Here is a 22,248-nt window from a genome sequence, read left to right on the forward strand (position 1 = left end):
TGGCTACCAGTGCTGTGTCCTGTGTTTTTTTGTCTTTCAGCGTTTTATTTTCTGTTTGTTCATTTATTAAATGCTGAGCGCAAGCAAGTGCTTTGCTTCACCAAACTCCCTTTCTCTGTGTCTGTTCTGTGTTGGTCCCTGTTTCTGCTCTGTCATCATCCACTACAGATGTCTTTGTGACAATGCCTTATACTAGTTGTCATAAAACTTTTGTTGCATTTTATATTGAATAGTGTTTTTTGTCTTTATTACAATTACAAAGTGATTGAGACAAAAGTCTGTTGACACATGTGCTGTTAGTCCAGTGAGTCAGCGATGCATACATGTTCCATTTTCAATGTATTTCCCTGGTGGTAAAATTGGACAAAAATCCTCCCACTGCCAAACAGATTGCTGTATTACAACTCAAAATGTTGGTCTTTACAACTTCAGATCCCAGTGGTTCTGGGATATTAATTTTCAATATTGGAATTTAGACTGTCAAAGTGGAAGAAAAATAGTCTATTGAACCAACATGCTGGTACATTAATAATCTTCTGACATGCAGGGTGACAAGCATTTTAAATGGATCAGGAAATTTAGCTCAATGGTTCCATGGATGGGGGTTTGCTGAAAAGATCAAAGTCAGGCAAAGGTCAAGTACACTCTAATAAAATAGTTTTAATATGATATTTTCCAGATTAATTTTGGGATTATATATATATATATATATATATATATATATATATATATATATATATATATATATATATATATATTATATATTCATCCCTCAGCCTGGAGTCGGACACAACTTGTCTAAATTGCAAGATGGTCTCCTGTTAATTATGTGAGGGAAAAAGCATACAATGCATGCGTTGATTAATACACCCTAATACTCGGTTAAACACCATGATTTGTTTATGTGGGTGTAGGTTTGTTTAGGCTATTGGTAATACCATTTTTTGCAGTTTGGATATTTTCTTTACTTTAAGTTGTCTTCTTCCATTACATTCCAATACTTTGCAGTTGTGCAGGTTAAGTATTTTAGCATTTTAGAGACCATGCTGCTGCCTGGAGAATCATTGTAATGTGTACCGTAGCTTGTATAAGCTACATTTCTGTTAATTTGACCCCCAAACATTTTTTTGTTTTTTGTCAAGAATTATTGGTGCTTGAAATACGCTTCATAAATACTTGCTTGTTAAAATAGGTCCTGTTCCTTAAAGAGAAGAAGTCTGAAAACATTCACGCAACCTTATTAAAGAAATTGTTTTCTTCTGGAACTATATCTGTTGAATCCTAATTACCGCTACTGTCATTCTGAGTGAGAATCTTGACACGGAATCATTCTTATTAATTGTGTTAACAAAGTAATTTTTCTCGCAATCTGTGCTTGTTTTATTTCACCTGCATATAAATACTGATCTCGTGACTGTAGCTAATGCTTGCAATCCAGTTCTTAAATCTGGAAAAGTGCCTCTTACCCTCTGCCATGAATCTGTCTCCACTCAACTTCCACTGGCCTAGTCCACTTTAGTTCCCTCAACCTCAATCTCTATATTGTAAGTCCTACCCATTAGCCTTAGGTTTAGTTATCTGTCTGCCACAGTATGCACCCCTAGGCTTTTTGGGAATAAGTTAAAGAGAAAGAGAATATAGGTTATATTTAATAGATTTAGAACATTTAGAGACTAGATCTGTATATGTGAAGGCTGAAATCACACATTTTTAAAAACATTTTATTGAGGTACAGGGGCTAGTGACAACAATAACACAATAGTTCAACACAATAAAATCCAATATGTTTCTATGTTCTTATCATTATTGAGTAGTGCACACATACGGTAATACCTCTCATGTTTTAAGCAACATGAAAGAAGTGAACTAGGGATATATTCAACTGTGACTGACTAGATCTGAAATAATATTCATTTACAGTATATGTTACAAACTGCTACTAAAATTGCTTTTAATCTGCATGTGGAGTTTCTTTAAATTCAATAGTTGCATGGAAAACAGAAAAAAAAAACAGAAATAGCTGAATGGAATACTAATGGGTAGCTAGCTTCTAAACAGACTATCAAGCAGCAGGCATGATTTCATTTATTATTTTAATGGTATAAACTTAAACTTTCCAACTTGCTGCTTCACTGTGTCATTAAAACGGAGTGCCAGCGTATGCTAATAAACTTAGTTTTAAAAGCAGAATTATACATGTTTCAAAACACTAATTTGTGCAATAATGGAATAAAGTACAAGATTTGTGAAGCCAGAAGACTTGATAAATACATCTAAACAAAGTCTATACAATCTTTTTACATTTTAAGGTTAAAATACAACAGTACATTTGTGTTTAATTCTAGATTTGAAATAATTTTTCAGAGAAAGGCAGGTGATTTGTTATACAATATGTCAGTAGCTATACAAGTGAAACTTGATGACTAATTCAATGTCCACAGTTATCAGAACACAAAGTCTGCATGTTGTATGATCTTTTCAAAAAAGCCTGTTTAAGGAACACAAAGTAATTGAATAGGAAAGTACAAAGTGTGTAAAATAGTATGCTTCAGATATAATTGTAAAAATCTTGAGATGTGTTTCTGTGCTGCAGTTTGTAAAATAAAGGCCCTGCTATATACAGTCTTCAGTATTGAAAAGGGAATTAATGTCCTGTTAATGAATGTATAATTTACAAATTAAACAAAAACAAGTATGATTCTATTTAAACCCTATACTGCTGTTTATTTAATTATATTACATGTTGCCTTTGTAACATGCCCTGACAAAATGTTTTAACCTTATTTATGTAAAATAATGTTGTTGTTTTGTTTTGTTTGTTTGTTTGTTTAAATACAATGTTGCCAATAACAGGTTATGGTTAAACAAATAATTTGTTATTTCATCCAGATCTTGAAAACTTCAACAGTAAATTAAGAAATGCAGTGCCAGTTCGAGAGGGACAGGCTGTTGTACTGCTGTGTGGACCACCCCCACATTCAGGAGGTAAGACAGTTAACTCTATATTATAAACCTTACAAATCGTCTCAGCTAGTCAGGTTCTGTATCCCACAGTATGATGCCCTCTAAAAGCTAACTGAACTCAGAAGCTCACTGGAAACAGTGCCATACATCTCATGCAGCCTGTTTTCCAGTACAAAAGATAGCCTAAAACATTTAAAAACACAAATATATGTGTCTGTTTTATAATACCATTAATATCTTCTACAGTTGGTATTACCTGTAGATAATTTACTTTTTATTTTGTTAAGTGGAGATAATTAAGGGTCCATTATCTAGCAGGTAATGACTGAATGAAAACGCTAAGCATAAGTGTCAACAACTAGGTGGCTGAAGGATGCTTACTAGAAAAAAAAAAATAATAAAAAAATAAAAATAAAAAAAAATCTTTTAATATCTTATTTTATAGCAAACCAGAGTTGAGGTTTTGCAATAGTTACTTTTTTTTTGTTTCGTTTTTGTTCCTTTCTGCCTCATTAGGTGGAATAATACTAAAGAGTATGCCAGTATGAAAGTGCACATCAAGTGATTTTTTTAAGGCCTAAATTAGTCTACCTACTGCTTGATGGCAGGGTATCAATTTGTTGGATCAGTCAGTCATGAAGCATCAACTAAAACCTAGATATAACATATGGAGGTTATTTTTAAACACCAAACTAGAAAAAAGGAAGCTGCAGGTATCTCCGTTGTAAGTGTGTATATAAATGAATGGCACTATGTACTGGACTGTCAAATAATTTGTTAGTAAGAATTTTGGTTACCAACTTTTATTTTAGGTTGAAACTGGTGTTAGTTTATGAAATAGTTTTGCTAAAAAAAAAACTCAAAAAAAACCTTTACCTGGCCCATTAAATCTGGCCCACTGTAACACGAGCCCTGCTTGTATGGAATGATTCGAAACAGGAGATTCAGGGCTTAAAATAAGGTCCTAGTCATCTAGGATTGTAGCCTGGCACTAGTGAGTCATGATTGTGGGTGTTTTGCAATGTTACTGCTGTGTTCTATGACAGACCTACCTTGGTGCAGTAAACAAACATTTTCAGACAAAATTTTTACAAAAGAAGAGAAATAGCAGCATTGAAGGCACAAGTACATATTTAATGATATATGTGTGTGTGTGTGTGTGTGTGTGTGTGTGTTCTTCTAAACAGTGTGTATGGATCACAAGTCAGCTGATTGGGTTAGGTTGCCATGGTTGTCAGGCAGCCACAGTGAATAGCTCCATCTTGTATCACATGATCAGGGCCCCTGGCACAAATAATTTGAATGTGTTTCTTTTTTTTTTTCTTCTTGTGCACATTTTTCAATTGTTCGGTTATTTTTGGTTGTTTTTGGTCCCTTTTGTATACATGGCCATAATTCATTTATTTATTATCCAGTTTATTTATTTATTTTTTGTTCCCTACATGTTTCATTGTACACTGTCAGATTTGAGCTGGCCATGCTAAAATAAATTTTATAAACAATCAATAATTTTCTAAAAAGCATCTCTCTTTTTCTGCAGTTTTTGTTATCTGTACTGAACAGGGTGAGATTTTTTTTTAACTTTTTTTTTTTTTTTTAATGAAAGCAGTGTGTGTACATTAATTTCATGTATGCCATGTACCTGTAAACTTAAACAGATAAAGAGTTATAGGCACAAATCTAACAGTAAAGAATAAATAGGTGAAAATAGCTTGGACCCTAAAGAGCTAATGATATTACTGTAATATCAAATGATATTATCTGTAATATCAAATAGATTTGGTGGAACAAAACGTATAGGTCATTTAACTGTTCCAGTGCAGCATCTCATTGGGTTCAACTTGAGGACAGTCTCCACATGTTGCATGTTGCAGATTATCAAAAGTGCAGTAAAATCATGTTGTCAACAATGAAATTAATAGAACTGTGAGAGGAACAGCAGCAGAGCAGCTGCAATCAACACATTGAAAAGAAGATATAGATGGATTGGACACCACAGAAATGCTACAAAACATGTGGCAAGCTGCTAGAGTGCCTTGTCTATCAGGACTTACAGAAAGTGCAGTAAATAAGTGTACCAAGCAATACGGTGGCATAATAAGTCACTGTAAGTAATACAGTGCCCCGTGGGGTGAATAGCTGAGTACAAGCAGTAAAAATAGTAACAGAATTAAAACTGAAAAAAGCAAGACTTGGATTCAGATTGGAAATGGACAAGTCCACATCGGAATGTTTAACTAATTCACTTCTCAAGGGTCATCTTTACCAAAGCTGTTTATATTTGATCTACTGAAACTATGTACTAAAATTAGTGGTAAATTATTGATTTGTACATGCTATTCAAAAAACTATATGAATACTGTTTCAGAATACTGGATGCATGAACAGATTTGCTTTGCTTCTCCTTAAGATATGTTGTGATATCTGAAGTTGTGACATTAGTCGTCTGATTTCCATCTGTTTTCCAACATTATGAGCGCTCAACTAGACCACAGTCCCTACAGAATTTGACCATTTAGCTAGTATATTATTTGTCTGCCAAGTTACATACTTGGGATAGAGGGTGAATATTGGACATCTGGTAAACTTTTCTTCTGACATTTACATACTGTAGGATCTCCAAGGGAGAAGCATCATACTTTGTTTATTAAAAATACTTGTGTTGATCTCTGTATTATAAGGTCATGCTGCCCTGGCTGGGGGTGAGATCCTTATCATATCTTCATTTATATTGTCTGAAGTTGTTAGCCCAGAGCTGATTAAAACTTTTTAAAGTATTTGTTACTGTGTGTGAATCATTACGTATGAGGATGGGACAAATAGCTTCTAATCGTATTAGGATAACAGTGGTAATTTACTTACAAATTATACATCCATAGCAAGTATTATAACACATTTAACAAATCTTTTAACCTGTATAATATAATTCTTTATTTATTTTTTTTTAGAACTAACATATTCATGGATTTTCAATGAGCATCCAAACTTTGTGCAGCAGGACAATCGTCGGTTTGTGTCGCAAAAGACAGGAAATTTATACATAGCAAAAGTGGAAGCATCAGACGTAGGCAATTACACCTGCGTAGTCAGGAATGTTGTAACCAACGCCATTGCTTTGAGTTCTCCAACTCCTGTAGTACTACGGAGGGATGGTAAGTCTTTTTTTTATTATTATTACATACATTGCTTTCACAGACCCAAGTGTCACCAATCTCAGACAATCTTACCTCAGGTAAGTCCAAGTTTACTTCCAATCAGGGTTTGTGAAACCAGAAAAGTACTATGCATTGTGAAACAAAAGTACAAAACAAGCACATGCTGTCTAACAGCATGGAAGTGGGTTATTAGAACACTGCATTCCAGCTGCTAAAACCCAAGGCAGCATTTATTTTGCACAGAAACCTTTAGAACGTAATTAGCATGGTGTTTAAACAGCACTGATCTCAGTACAAGAATGAAGCAAATTGGTGAATCTTTGAACTTGGTTCCACTCATATTTGAGCTTCTTCTTCATTGCTGCCAAATGCTTACTGTCTCTTTTCATTGCTTCTTGCAAAAATATTGAAATTACAAGAACATAGCATTCCAGAGAGTCAATATTAACCCAAGGACAGCCTTATTGCTGCAAATAACTTGTCATTTCACTTATGCTTTTCAAGGACTCAAAAGGAATGTTATTACTTTAATTTTAAAAACGACCATGGTTACAGATCTATTAATACAGTGTTTTTGTAGACTCGGGTTCTGTGTGAGTTTAACAGAGGTGGGTTATTTGATGGTTTTCTGTTTGACAACTGCTTTTGATGGAGAAGTTTCCCTAAGCTAGGTCAGCAAAGATTTATAATAATTCTGTTTCATTTTAACAGCTGTGATGGGAGAATATGAGCCCAAAATAGAAGTTCAATTTTCAGACTTAGTTTCTGTTGCTAAAGGATCATCAGTAAAGCTGGAATGCTTCGCCTTGGGAAAGTAAGTCTGAACTGTTTTAATGAATGTATAAGCACTGAACAGCCACATGAATAGCAATCAGTTACTGCTTACTAGGTAAAACAACAACATGCAACACTGATCATAGACAAAGTCTATTAGCAAAGTAAGTACTTCTTATTTGGGGACTATTTTTGGACCTTGCTTATGTGTGTTACTATTTATTTTTGTTTAAACCTGCCTAGCCCTGTCCCTGTAATAACGTGGAGAAGAGCAGACGGTGCTCCTTTCCCAGGCAAAGTCAAAATGAATAGTTCCAGTGGGGTCCTTGAAATTCCATACTTCCAGCAAGAGGATGCAGGTGCATATGAATGTGTTGCTGAAAACTCAAGAGGGAAGAATACTGCAAGAGGAAGGCTGACCTTCTATGGTATGTTCTTGGATTGATTCACATAAAATTGCAATGGGTGAAAACTCTTTACACGACCACGTCTCTGTTAAGGGACATATTTAATCTTTTTTTTTTTTTTTCTATGTTTAGTTCTGTACTGGTGCCATGTATTGCTGTGTTATACAGTTACACTTAAGCTTGGTAGGTGAGGTTTCTTGTGTTAAAGGGGAAGTCTTGTCTGTATCTGGCAAGTTGTGCCCTTGAGATTTAGCATTGCAATTGAAACGAAATTGCAATAGAAAGCTGGAAGAGTGCCAGTGCACAGATTTCTTTCATTTCTCAACCGCTTGACCTGAGTGTTTATTCTGATGTAGTCTCATTGTTATGATCAGTGCCAAGGCTTTATTTTTGATATATTTTCTATTGGGTTACTTTGGGATTCAATGCTTTTCAATAGGCTGTTGTATGCAGTGGGCTGAGCTGCTGTCTCACAACACCATGGGCACTGGAATGGGATTCAATTCTACTATTCTAAAGCCCCTCTCTCAAATTCAACTGATGGTTGATTCCAGTTTGGAGTTCTATACATGTGTTATGAAGTAAACTCCAGACAGTGCAACAAGGTCAAAGGCCAGTCAAATTCTCTTATTCATGTCATAGAAAGACGACTCTTAAGATGTTGTACACTAGTACACAGACTGAAACCTCAAGGGGATATATCAAAATGGTGACAAAATAGTCAATCATGGTATCAGAATTCAAGTAAGATAAATCCAATCTAAATTAGACTTCCTTTTTAACTGTCACATTTTAATTTTGTAAAAGTGAATCAAGAGCTGGTACTCTAATTAAATGTGTCAGATAACACAATATACCTAATGGCATCATCGCTCTAAATGAAGTTATCTAATTATTGTCAGAATTCACTGAAGCAATCCTAATTAAAATGGTTGTTCTATTAATTACATAGTGAGAGTAATTTAATAACTATTATTTTCTTATACTGTGATAGGGTATTAGGCAGACAAGAGTATCCTGAATTAATTTGTAACAATTAACCTTTTAAGTTTTGGGTTTTTGTAGGCTCTATAGATGCTAATCTGTTGTTAAGCTGTTAAACTCAGATAGCATAGGGGAAAAAAACTAAAGAAAAAAAACATGTTTGTTTGCCAGTTAAAAGGACAAACTTCAGTAAAGAATGTTTCCCTAAAGGCATGCATGCTTTGTTACCATTGTACTGTGTGTGTGTGACGACCTTCATTTTTGTATTTACTTTTATCAACAGTGCAGTAGTACTTATGCAGCATTTCTCCCTACATGGCTAGGCCTGCTGAATCCATTGTACCTAATCCAGGGTAGACAACATTGGCCTTTACATATCAGCATTTCAAACACAATTGATTTAAAAAGAAAATGTATATATTTCTCCATATTTGTGTATTTTATAGTCATTGTACAACTTCTAGTACGACTGTACACATATCTCAAACTGTATTGGCTTGAGAATGCATTTGTTATTCCCTCAGGGGCTGACCGTTAATAGCTAAAGTGGGACTATAACCATATGGTTTGTCTACAACTACTATAACATTTACAATAACTTATTTTACTCTTCACCCATAGATTTTGAACACCTGCAGTGGGTCCAGACACTGAAAGATTCCTATATGGCTATTGAAGACACTCTTTTCTGGGAGTGTAAAGCTAGTGGGAAGCCAAACCCTGTGTACAGGTGGTTGAAGAATGGAGACCCTCTGGTTTTGGATGTAAGTATGCATTAAGTATTGATATGTGCCTTGCTTGTTGATTAAAACATGTACTTACTTAATTACACAGTTAAAACTTTTGATATGCTGTTGTATTCTGATTAATTTCTGCATGATATATATATCGTAGATATATAATAGAAACATTACATGATTGGCTGACAATAAACTGCTTAGATTTAAAAGTGATAATTGTTCATGGGTAAAGTGTGACAGAATACAATTATCCTTAATTAGATCATTGTATAATGCACCCAGTGCACACACTTTTTGATTGCATGTAACAAAACAGTTTTACTTGTCTTATAGATCATGTACTTAGAAGAATTAAACAGAGGGATCTCAATAATGCATTGGAAGCATGTGTTCTAAGGAAAGGTCATGCAAACTTCTAGGGCAGATTGAATTAAGTTTATCGAATGCTATCAAGCTTATCGACAGCTTGCTGTTTAAAGTAATTACCGATTTTTGTCATTTTCTAAGCCGTGGCTATACAGTATACCATAACAACTGCAGTATTTTTTGTATAAAGTGAAATGTTAGCTAGCGTGTTCTGTACCAACAACTACATTTATGAAGCAAGTTAAGTTTTATGTTCTGTTATTTATCAACAGGACAGAATTCAAGTAGAGAATAGTTGGTTAACAATTACAAGACTCAATTTGACTGATTCAGGAATGTATCAGTGCTTAGCAGAAAACAATCATGGGACCATATATGCTAGTGCAGAGCTTAAAGTTATAGGTAAGCAGATTTTTCTTTTTTTTTTGGTAGGAGCATGACAATACAGTGTGCATGAAATAAAACTTAAAATTGTCAAGAAAGTGTGTATATGCATTTATGTAAATTGTAAACTAGTCTAACATGCCCCCCCCCAATATGATTCTAGCCTAACCTTAATAAATTAACCTTATTATTTGCCTTTTTTTGGCAGAGACAGATCTGTAAATGTTTCAATTTTGTGTTAACCTGCTGTGCTACCTTGGCAATTATAGAACTACGCTCTTTCTGTCTCAGCTTCTCCACCAGATTTTTCCAAAAGTCCTGTGAAAAAAACAACACTTATCCCTGCAGGTGGGGAAGTTATTATTGAGTGCAGGCCTAAAGCCTCCCCGAGGGCAGCATTCTCTTGGAAAAAGGGCAGTGAAGTTCTCAAGGAAAACAAAAGGTAAACCAATTGAGAAAAATGGAAAAATCACATTATGTAAATGCACTTATTGCATTATAATACATCTGTTCTCCTAAAAATTATGTAAGTGTGGCATGCTGTTAAAGTAGTTTTTTTTTTTTTTTTTTTTTTTTCCTGGCAACAGGTATTTTGTTTGCAGCGTATAAGAAAAACACTTACTGTATCTATAGACCTTTGTATGAACATTCTTTAGCACACGTTCATGGTATTTACAATGCTTTACCATGCTTGCATGCAATTTACAGTCCTAACCTGTTCATACTTTTCTGGACTTAACCATGCTTACCTTGGCAACCCTCAGTAAACCTTCATAAGGCTCTACTTAAGACTGCTGTATGCATTTATTTGTATCTTTGCCTGAGTGTGCAGGGGTTGGTCAGCTTGGAGAGCAAGGGCAAAAGTAAATAAAGAAAAAGTTGCCTACTATAATACCTGTATTGAAATTTTATGGGGCACTGGTCATACTACCAAAACGTGTAGAGCATGCTTACCTTTCTTGGATTAGCACCAGACATGTTCTGCAGTGTTACACAAGTAAATGTTCGTTTCCTTCTACAAAGGCAGCATCTTGTTGGAACACAGTGCCAAATGATATTGCTATTGTAACATTTCTTAATATCTTTAAACAAGCACTTATTGGAACTTGGTTGATACATTTTTGTGTGATCATCTTTGCGGACACAAATACTTATGGCTGCAACAGGAACAAGGGTATATCCTGAAGCTGTGTTGATTGCTAGCTGCAGTAAGCCAAGCTATTCCAGTGTACTTGATGATGAACTGTAAGAAGTGTCAGTAATTAGAATTTATAAAGAGCATGCCATCTGTCTCTGTAAACTACAGTACACCCTCACTATAACACAAGCCTTCAGTTATAACGAACCTGGCCCCTGAACCCAAAATAAAAAAAAAAAACACGAAAAAAAGATAATATAAGCATACACTATCAACACCCCAGTCTGTACGCACAGGATGCCACCATCGCAGTGAAGTCAAGTCTTTTGTCTTAATTGTGTAACTATGCATCTGTAATGAAAATCGTTTTACATTGCAACAAATCTGGAAACTATATCGATCATTTAAAAAAAGTAGTGGCACAGGCATATCTCTGTCGTGAATATAGGTTGTCAAAAAGTTTTGTTGCAGTGTTAGAGCAACGAAACAATTAAAATGCCAATTAAACACAGTACCTGTAGACACTACGTGATGTAGAAAAGACAGACACATTAACGCTTCCCAGGATCGAAAAGGTTCATTTCCATTTTTTGTTATTTTAGAATCATTGCCATATTTGTGGATTCTAGTTTTCTATCCACACACACAATAGAAATACAACAGGGCTTTGCTATTCAGAGTAGTTTATTATTCTGCTTTAAAAACTCAAAAAAGCTTATTTCACGATAAACAAATTGGCTCAAAGCATGTAAAGCTATTTCACTTTAAGGTTACATCAGATAGATATATATATATATATATATATATATATATATTATATATCTATATTATCTATATATATATATATTATATATATATATATATCTTGTAGTACAGTAGTGAAACAACCAGCAGAGGTTTGATTTACAGAAAAGACAAGGTCACCCTTTCAGTACTTGGTACTAGGGGCAATATTTTTTCTAGTAATGATTCAATTCATCTTTTCTATTTGAGACTTTAGTTTCCTCTATGGATTGGAACTCCCACATGGATTGGACAGATAGTCTGTTTCTGCTTATAATTGACACTTACGTTTGACCCAAACTTGCTAATGGTATCCAATAAAGTTTTATGTGTATCCCTGCAATATAGATACAGTGTATATTGCACCATGCTTTTGTATAGTAATTCTTTACCAATAAAATAAGACATTATTTCTGGTGACCAACTGGGTGTGGATGTTGAGGTCTATTCGACTGTTGCCATTCATTTCCAAAAAAAAAAAAGGATTAAATGCATTTTATTTAGTTTTTGTTAGTCAGTGGTCATAGTTTAGCCTATATAAAAGCCTATAATGGTGAAGGCCAAAATGGAAATCCAATAAATCCATGCCTGTTTGTCTGTGAGATCCCCTTTTTTCTGTTCTATAACATTCAGGAATGGGTTATGTGCCTTTTATTACGCTGATGTAATCACAGAGACTTGGAGAAAAGGCTTCAGTCATAAAGTCATTCCAATTTGTATTGTACCTTTTCAGACTGCACCTTTCCTCTCCCACTCATTTTGTGATCTGATATGTATTCAGCCAGTTAAGCCTTTTAAGGAACAAAAACCTCAATGAAATAATAACTACGAAACAGTAACTAATAAACTGACTGTATCAGCCCAACAATTATACTTAATCACAAGGATTATTTGAAATATGCAAATAAAGTAGATTATTGTCTTGAATGTATTTAAATGACATAATATAATCCATCCATGGTCCTGCTGTAAATATACACATCAGAGGTAAATACATGATAATTAGTAGCAACAAATATAAAAACGAGTGCTTCTTTTAAAAGGTTTAAATATATAGAATGTGTTTGGGCCATTTCAAGAAAATTGTGTGACTGATCACCAAAAGGTGGTTATTGGTATGACAAGCATTTACTTGGCTAGCTAAAAAAAAAGGTATGTATGTTGATTCTGCTGAGGTTTCAAGCTTGTGCAAGCAGATCAGTTAAACCATCGCTTGCAGACTGTGTGGTTGCTGGTTTACTCCCATCATCCTCTCTGTTGTGCTGGGAACTTTTATGAACTAAAAGAATCATAAATATCTGAGCATCATCTGTTGAGATGTCCTGTCAACAGGGATAAAGAGAAAGCACCTGCATATTTGTTTGCCCAAACCTTACTTTATTAAACTTTGCATTTGTTATGAGATTCCATTCTGGATGCTGAAGATCAAATGACATACTTTTTCATATACTGACACCTGCTAGATCAGTTCAAGTATCTTTGGAAAGGCTAGAGTATGGTACTGACATGTAATGGTTTTCAGCCAAATATACTGAACATGACTGATTACACATAGAACTGTCCATCCTTCTCAAGCATTTTGAAATCATATATCATTAAAGTACGTACCTGACTCTACACATATAAAAGATAATTGGTATTGAACATCTGTTGAACTGAATTGTAAAAGTTCAGTGCACTTGCATATGTATTTGGTGATCTGTGGCCTGTTCACTGTAAAATCTGTTTGTCTCCAGGATAACATTTCTTGAGGATGGGAGCCTTCGAATCAGCAATATAACCAAATTAGATGGCGGAAGGTATACATGTGTAGCGAGAAATGCATTTGGAAAGTCAAGCAGCACAGGAAGCTTGGTGGTAAAAGGTAAGTCTTTAGAAGTGTGATTTTAAGGTATTTTCAAGATGGTGTTGAAATAAATAAACAACCCAAGCATGAAATTGATAATGAAATATATAGTTGTTTTATGTTCCTAGTTGTCTGACAGTAGCATAACTCATTCTAGGCTTTTGTCAGCTTTGAGTTATTGGTCGTGTAGCTATGTCCAAGAAAATCATTTGGCACCTACTGAAAAAAAGTTTATGTAGTATCACTCTAAAGTAATACATGAAATGCTTACTTTAAAAATAGACATGCTTTGTTCATTACTATTAATAACTTTAAAAGTGTGCAGATTATGTTGAAGAACTGCTATTTTTATGAGAAGTGAAAAATATATTTTCCAGTTCTTATATACCTTTGCTGAATATGCCATATGGATGTTATTTATTCCCCATAAAGATATTAGTAGTAGTCGTAGTCGTAGTATTGCTTTTATTATTATAAGCTAGTTCAGCATTTTGTCACTGGAAAGAGTATCAAAACTTTCTCTTCTACATTCATATTATGTGTTACAATGAAAACCACTTAGAAAAAAAGCACTGGTAATTTAACGAAGAGCATATTGTAATTGTATCGCTTTCTGTAATCAAAATCAAATTACACAAACATGATAAGGTTCTCACCTTACCATCATTGTCAATTTTTCTTTTACTGTTAATTACAGTAAATCTCAACTGTTTCCTTTTGGTTTTTTTTTCACAGATCCAACAAAGATTACTTTGCCACCTTTAAGCATTGATGCAACTGTAGGGGAAAGCATTGTTCTACCATGCGAAGTGTCCAAAGATTCAACACTGGATGTCACGTTCAAATGGTTTTTTAATGGGAAGCTAATAGATTTTAACCGACAAGGGGACCACTATGAAAAAATTGGAGGAGTAAGTATTTAAAGCCAATCCCAGATAAGACCACTGTGACACTAGCATTGATAATATGTTGATTGAATCCAGCAGGATTGAATGTGGAAACTTACAGTATTTGGTTCAAACAACCTTGCTGGAGTCTCGGCATTTCTTAAAATTTACTACTGTGGGAATTGTTTGTTTTTTTAGCTCTGATGAAAAGAAAAATATCAGATTTTCTACACTGTATGGGGGCTTTTCGTCTTGGAATGATTGAGGAGAGTAACATTATTGAATTCAAAGATCAATAGTGTAAGTCTGCCACATGAGCAGCCAAAAGGATGGGTGTCTGGAAACCATGAAATGGGCCATGCGTAAAGAAATGATAGTAACCCCAATATGTCCCTGCTGGACATGGATTGTAGAGTAATGTGTTGGTGACAGAAAATAATGTTAACTACTCATCCATTATGTGATTCATACTATGATGAGGAATTGGTTCCATTGGAAATATCTATCACTGACAGCCATAGTAGCTGTACCTTGAAAGTTTCATTTGGGATTTGGAAAATGCTCATATGTATGGTATCTTAAATGTTAGGGATTGTGAGTAATCCAGTGACAGCTGTATACATTTCTTATACATGTGTTTTAATGTGTTCCACAAATTGTTCTGTCGAGTGACGTTTTATATTGAATTTCCTTGTAGAGTTCAGCTGGTGATCTGATGATCAGAAACATTCAACTGAATAATGCTGGGAAATATGTCTGTATGGTGCATACAGTTGTGGATACCGTGTCAGCAGCTGCAGACCTAATTGTTAGAGGTACAGTCGTGGAATATTGTCTGTTTAAAATGATTTGGTTGTGTTAAAGCTTGTTTAATTTCATGGTTATTCACTTGTCAGCCTATACTATGGAATGCAAACATATACCCTCTTTTAAAAATTAAAAATCATTGTTTCCCCAAAAGTACTATTTCAACAAAGAATATTCAAATGTAAACCCATTCAAGAAGCCTATATTCTGAAGCAAGGGTGTGAATTCAGGTACCCTCAACTGATTAATAATACCAGTTTTGCTGCTTTGTTGCTTATCAATCAGTTTGGATTAGTTTTATGATAGTTGTACAGTAACTATATTTACTGTATTTCACTGCAGTATTCCCCAGTAGCTATTTTTGCTCTTATCACTAAAAACAACAAATAATACAAATTATGCCTAAATGTTTCATATCAACTAATGTTGCTCAATATGCAGTTGTGGCAATAAGCATTGACAGATACTGAATCAACCATTTATTTCTCATGACAACACCTTTCTGTGACAGGATAGCATCAGCTATCACCTTCACCTTCACTGAATAGACACACACACACACCTCTTTCTCCCACAGGAGGTATTTCTCCTCCCTTAAATAAATGTGGCCACTTTCCAATTAGCATCAATTACCTAATTGGGGAATGGCCACACCTGTGTTTGCTGGCAAGGATAGTTTTAACCCCTTCCCTGCCAACCTTGCATTCCCACACACACAATATTCTGTCCAAAATAATAATAATAATAATAATAATAATAATAATAATAAATCAGTAAAGAAAGTCTTTAGCTTCCTATTGGGTAATGATCCAGACTGAAATCTGTATGTGCTTTCATTTTCCATTTCAGGTCCACCAGGTCCTCCAGAAAACCTCCAAGTGCTGGAGATTTCAGATACTGCAGCCCAGCTATCCTGGAGGCCTGGCTCTGACAATGGAAGCCCCATTACAACTTATACTATGCAGGCCAGGACACAGTTTTCAATAGGATGGCAAGCTGTTAAAACAGGTAAAGACCTCAAATATATCAAAACCAATGTAAACAGGGGGTTTATATAGATTAGGGCTGTTAAGCAATTACATTTAAATTTAATTAATTCACGATTAAAATGTGTTAATCTTGGTTTTAAAATTGATACAATTTCTGCATCCATGTCATTATTATTATTATTATTATTATTATTATTATTATTATTATTATTATTATTATTATTGTTATTATTATTGTTATTATTATTATTATTATTATTATTCTTCATTAGTCATTAGACAGATCCTAGGCGTTGTTTCATTTTGTTGTGCTGGCATCCTGGCTTATTATAGAACACTGATAAATTTCTATATGCTTTGTATAAATCTGTAATCAATCTGTAGGTATGAGCATTTAGTGTTTTAATGTAATTTAAACAGCATTCAAAACTATACATTAATACACACGTACAAATTAGTATACATAAATATTATTTCTTTTGGCGACACAGTATTTGTCAGCTTGAGAAGAACTGATAAATTCTCAGGTCCCAGTAATAGACTGTCAGCATTAATATACCAAAAACATTTAGATTCACTGATTTGTAAATATATACGTATGTATTTAATAAAGTACCTGCAATAGGAGTTGAATTTCACTAATAGAGGAATATTTGGTATAAAACAGTCTATGATTCTTTTGTTACATCGCCTTACAGAAAAGTATCAGCTGTGACAGAAAAAGCAGGAGTTTTTTTTTCCTACACACACTTCCCCGTCCATCTGTTACCAGGTCAGGAAGCAATCAGCGCAGCACACAAACAAATTACAAGCTGGTGATTTAATACAAAAAGTACATTTAAGAAAAAGTAAATGTCAAGAAATAATAAAGACAAATGCGTGTTTAACGTGCATTAAAAAAATGAACTTGTTAATCGCAGAAGTTAACTGCTATTGACAGCCCTAATATATATGTGTGTGTGTGTGTGTGTGTGTGTGGTGTATTTACAGTATGCTGCAATTCCATTTTTTTTCATTGAGCAATTGGCTTTTTGTTAGCAATATGTTCTATAAAGATTACTTTACACCTTTTTAACAGAATACCTGGAAGAAAATATACATAGCCAAGTTTTGTTTTTGTTTTTTAAATCATAGTTCCTGAAGTCATACCTGGAAATATGTTCAGAACAACAGTAGTAGATTTAAACCCTTGGGTGGATTATGAATGCCGAGTGGTGGCGAGCAACAGTGTTGGGGTTGGGGAGCCAAGTGCACCATCCAACCAATTCAAAACCAAAACAGCAGGTATGTGCGTTGTGTAACACACAGGGTGAAAAAACATATATTACACTGCAAGCAACATACCAAACAGGACTGCACAGAAACAATAAGCAATACATGTCATCTGACTTTGACTAAAATCGATGTTACAGTGATTAATTAACCAAGCAAAGGTGAGATTTTTGTTGATTTTTAAATATTAAAAAGTGGGAAGGGGGATGGATTTTATTTGGCCATTTATTTGTGTCAACATAATTTATTATTGCCACCTTTAAAATAAAATTATTCAGTTCACAATGCATTCGGACTATACTGCTTAATGCACCAGGTCAGAAAGTACTGTAGCGTTTCCCATCGGCTGACCCCACCCGAGACTCCCCAGACCGCATTACTCAGGTACAAAGAAGCATTTATTGCCATTAAACGTTTACAATGTACCGGCCCACTCTAATAGCATACCAGAAGCTTGCAACTAGCTCTGCTCTGCCTGGGCTAACCCCAAACACCCGTATATAATCATTCCCTTATCCCAAGCGTCAACCTCTTATCATAACCCCAAATTAAATTATTTCCCTGGAGCAATACTCTCCTATGTCGTCAGGCAATTTCAATTCCTATGTTCTGTTTAGTCCTGTCTTTAAGTGTATCTCACAGTTTAGAAGACTATACATCACTACTACTGTACATGTTTTCTTAGGAAGAGTAATCAGCAAAAATAATTCAAGTTTATTATCGTTTATTAATGAATGTATTTATTTTGAAAATACACAGTCCCCGAGGTGGCACCAGCTAATGTGAGTGGGGGTGGAGGCTGTCGGTCTGAACTTGTCATCACATGGGAGGTACGGTAACAGTGTCTACTTGTATAATCACTTTTGTGCGGAGTTATTTCACCTGCAAAGAGAACAGTAAGCCCACATTCAGTGAAGAGTACATTTCTACTTAGATTCTGTATAAAAACGTTTAGAGCAAATAAGTGCCAGAAATGCTATTTTGAAGCGATTCCTACACCCACTTCCTGTTTGAATCCTAAATCCTAAAAAACAAAACCTTGCCAATGTGACAGCTGGAGAATATATTCTGTTTTATATTTCATTTATATATTTCCATGTTCTGTTTATTATAAAGACATTGCAGTCAGTCTGTTGTAATCTTCTGACAAACGCCCAGAGGAGCATCATTTGTTAATGATGAAACCTTTTTAATTGAAAATTTTTAATTAAGGAAAAGATGCCCAATATGAAACAGTGGCCTTTACAAAAAAAGTGCAAAGTGCATAAGTAAAAAATTATGACTTTGAATATCGAATGAAGTGCATGAAATTCTGAAAGAGAATTTTTTATGTAAGGTTCAAGGTGCTTTTGAACAATAAAAGCAGTCTTTTACCAAATGTATTTCCAGAAAGTGCAGATAGATTCCTTAGAAAATTAGAAAATTTCCTTTAAAGTCAAAGTAACTGTCTCAGAAATCATACATTATTCTTTACACCTGGAGATCTAAGTTTAGGATTTTCTTTTTGAAATTATCGATAAAAGATCTTCAGATATTCATTTCTTACTTTTTTGCTTATTACCATTAGCTTTGTAATGGATATCTGATCTGATGACGGCAATTAAACTGAACCGTATGATTTGTCTTTAAACAAAGATGAAGGCAGTACAAAATCTTTTCAAAGCACTTCTGCATTTGATGTGTTACCTTACATATTTTCACCATTTTGACATTTTTTCACACAAAGCCTATTCCTGAAGAATTCCAGAATGGTGAAGGATTTGGGTATGTCGTTGCTTTTCGACCAGCTGGTACAACTACATGGATGCAAACAGTGGTGGCATCAGCTGAAGCAGCAAGATATGTCTTTAAAAATGAAAGCATTCCACCACTTTCTCTGTTTGAAGTCAGAGTTGGTGTCTACAATATTATTGGAGAAGGGCCATTCAGTCAGGTTACCACTGTCTATTCAGCGGAAGAGGGTATGTGTATGAATGTATTTGTAAATAAACCCTTAGTTTATTAGATGTAATTATCAATTAGCTCTTAGTTAAACACTTTGAATGTCCCTAGACAATCTGATTATTCTGTTTACCCATGCTCTGTTGTTAGTATTACTCCAGACACTTTTTTACAGCCTTAGATTTGCTTCCGTAATAAAATACACTTCAAAGATAGTAACACACACAAAGTCAATGGAAGTGATGCATCTCTTGTTTTACTATTAGTATGCAGGATTTGTTTCGTCTATAGTCAGCAGAAAATAATTAATAATTAGATATAATAATATTAATTTCAAAGTAGGCTGTAAAAAAAAAAAAAAAAAAATACAAACAAACAAACATAACATAAACGGAGAGTCTACAGTCTCTGCCCACAGCTTTTTGTTTTGTGTTTTTCACATCATTATGTGATGTTTCTTCATGGAAACTTGTATATTCACCCCATTCTGAGTTCAGTAGCATACTTGATTTGCTTTTATCAGGCAACATTACAAAAAAAAAAAACACTGTATTCATATATTTTTTGAGGGTTAATGTATCCCTTGTTTACTTTTGAACACCAAATCTTACCCTTTGGTCAATCTAGAGCCAAGCATGGCACCAACCAGAGTATTGGCAAGAAGTTTGTCTGCTACTGAAATTGAAGTATACTGGAATTCTGTGCCATGGGAAATGAGCAGTGAAAGGATTCTAGGTTATGAGGTATGCATGTCATTTGCTTGACAATGAGATTATTTCTTACATGGTAAAAAGGTTGTCTGTACAGTGTAATTCTTTTTGCCTGCTTAGTTTTGGAAATTTTCTCTTTTTATGTTGGCCTAAATAAATAAATACACAAATAAGTTTGTGTGTGTGTGTGTGTGTATTATAACAATACGAATGTTAGCGCTACAAAAGTGTTCGAAAAAACTTTTCAAGCATGGGGTGCTTTGTCTTGGGGCAACTGCGTACAAAAATCTCCTCCAGTGGACAGCCACAGCAAAGGGCAAAAAAACAACAGCAGCTCCACATCCACAGAGGGTTCTCAATAATAGCAATAAGCCTCTATTTCATATCTTTAAATCTTCAAGATATGAAATAAAGATATTACTTTTATTGTCTTTTTTCCCCCTTTGCTATAACTGTCCACTGGAAGATAATATAAATTATATATATATATATATATATATATATATATATATATATATATATATATATATATACACACACATACACATACATACATACATACATACATACACACATACAGTACTGTGCAAAAGTTTTAGGCAGGTGTGAAAAAATGCTGTAAAGTAGACAAAATAGACATGTTAATAGATTATATTTATCAATTAACTAAATCAAAACAGCATCAGTTCTTCTAGGTACACTTGCACAAAGTCAGGGATTTTGTAGCCATATAGTCAGGAGTATGATTAAACAATTATAACAAACAGGTGCTAATGATCATCAATTCAATAAGTAGGTTGATACACAATCATTAACTGAAACAGAAACAGCTGTGTAACAGGAATAAAACTGGTTGAGGAACAGCCAAACTCAGCTAACAAGGTGAGATTGCTGAAGACAGTTTACTGTCAAAAGTCATACACCATGACAAGACACAAGGTAGTTATACTGCATCAGCAAGGTCTCTCCCAGGCAGGAATTTCAAGGCAGACAGGGGTTTCCAGATGTGCTGTCCAAGCTCTTTTGAAGAAGCACAAAGAACTGGGCAACGTTGAGGACTGTAGATGCAGTGGTCAGCCAAGGAAACTTACTGCAGCAGATGAAAGACACATCATGCTTACTTCGCTTCGCAATCGGAAGATGTCCAGCAATGCCATCAGCTCAGAATTGGCAGAAAACAGTGGAACCCTGGTACACCCTGGTACACCCATCTACTGTCCAGAGAAGTCTGGTCGGAAGTGGCCTTCATGGAAGACTTGCAGACAAAAAGCCATACCTCTGACATGGAAACAAGGCCAAGCGACTCATCTATGCTTGGAAACACAGGAAGAGAGAGAAGCAACTGAAGCTGCCTAAATCCACAGAAGAACTGTGGTTAGTTCTCCAAGATGTTTAGGCCAACCTACCTCCCGAGTTCCTTCAAAAACTGCGTGCAAGTGTACCTAGAAGAATTGATGCTGTTTTGAAGGCAAAGGGTGGTCACACCAAATATTGATTTGATGTAGATTTTTCTTCTGTTCACTCACTTTGCATTTTGTTAATTGATAAATATAAACTATTAACATGTCTATTTTTGAAAGCATTCTTACTTTACAACATTTTTTCACACCTGCCTAAAACTTTTGCACAGTACTGTATATATATATATATATATATATATATATATATATATATATATATATATATATATATATATATATATATATATATTCTGGTTGTTTTCCACTGAAGTGTGGGATGGCATGGATTTAGAAAGGAATACAGCAATGATACATACAGTACTAATGTTTCTTTACATTTTAATATTCAGGTTGTATACTGGGAAAACGAAGAACTACAACAACAGAAAGTGAGATCAACAGAAGCAACAGCAAATATTACAGGCCTAAAGGGAAGCACACTGTATTTTATAGAAGTCAAGGCTTATAACAGTGCTGGGACAGGGCCTCCAAGTGCTCCAGTAAACGTCACCACAAAAAAGCCACGTATGTATCTATCTGTTCCTTTGCTCAGTAGAAAGGAAGTACAGCATAGCAAATGAATGGAAATTCCTTAGTGGCATTGTTGAAAAATATATCAATTGTAAATGTGTTGTTTTGTA

The 22,248-nt window shown here is 34.6% G+C and overlaps 1 protein-coding gene across 1 annotated transcript in view; it reads left to right on the forward strand.

Moving 5' to 3' along the window:
* The window catches only part of LOC121297721 (contactin-4-like), a 74,397-nt gene that overhangs the window by 47,031 nt on the left and 5,118 nt on the right, over positions 1-22,248 (forward strand). Inside the window, exons 5-20 of the mRNA XM_041224171.1 lie at positions 2,890-2,985; positions 5,913-6,116; positions 6,831-6,933; positions 7,137-7,321; positions 8,906-9,048; positions 9,663-9,792; positions 10,066-10,216; positions 13,432-13,559; positions 14,277-14,452; positions 15,126-15,243; positions 16,085-16,243; positions 17,359-17,508; positions 18,256-18,326; positions 19,223-19,457; positions 20,065-20,180; positions 21,958-22,132. Coding sequence (XP_041080105.1) covers positions 2,890-2,985; positions 5,913-6,116; positions 6,831-6,933; positions 7,137-7,321; positions 8,906-9,048; positions 9,663-9,792; positions 10,066-10,216; positions 13,432-13,559; positions 14,277-14,452; positions 15,126-15,243; positions 16,085-16,243; positions 17,359-17,508; positions 18,256-18,326; positions 19,223-19,457; positions 20,065-20,180; positions 21,958-22,132 — 2,340 coding nt within the window. The remainder of the gene's footprint in view (positions 1-2,889; positions 2,986-5,912; positions 6,117-6,830; positions 6,934-7,136; positions 7,322-8,905; positions 9,049-9,662; positions 9,793-10,065; positions 10,217-13,431; positions 13,560-14,276; positions 14,453-15,125; positions 15,244-16,084; positions 16,244-17,358; positions 17,509-18,255; positions 18,327-19,222; positions 19,458-20,064; positions 20,181-21,957; positions 22,133-22,248) is intronic.

The sequence above is a fragment of the Polyodon spathula genome, chromosome 23 (genome assembly GCF_017654505.1).
Source record: "Polyodon spathula isolate WHYD16114869_AA chromosome 23, ASM1765450v1, whole genome shotgun sequence".
Classification (NCBI taxonomy): domain Eukaryota; kingdom Metazoa; phylum Chordata; class Actinopteri; order Acipenseriformes; family Polyodontidae; genus Polyodon; species Polyodon spathula.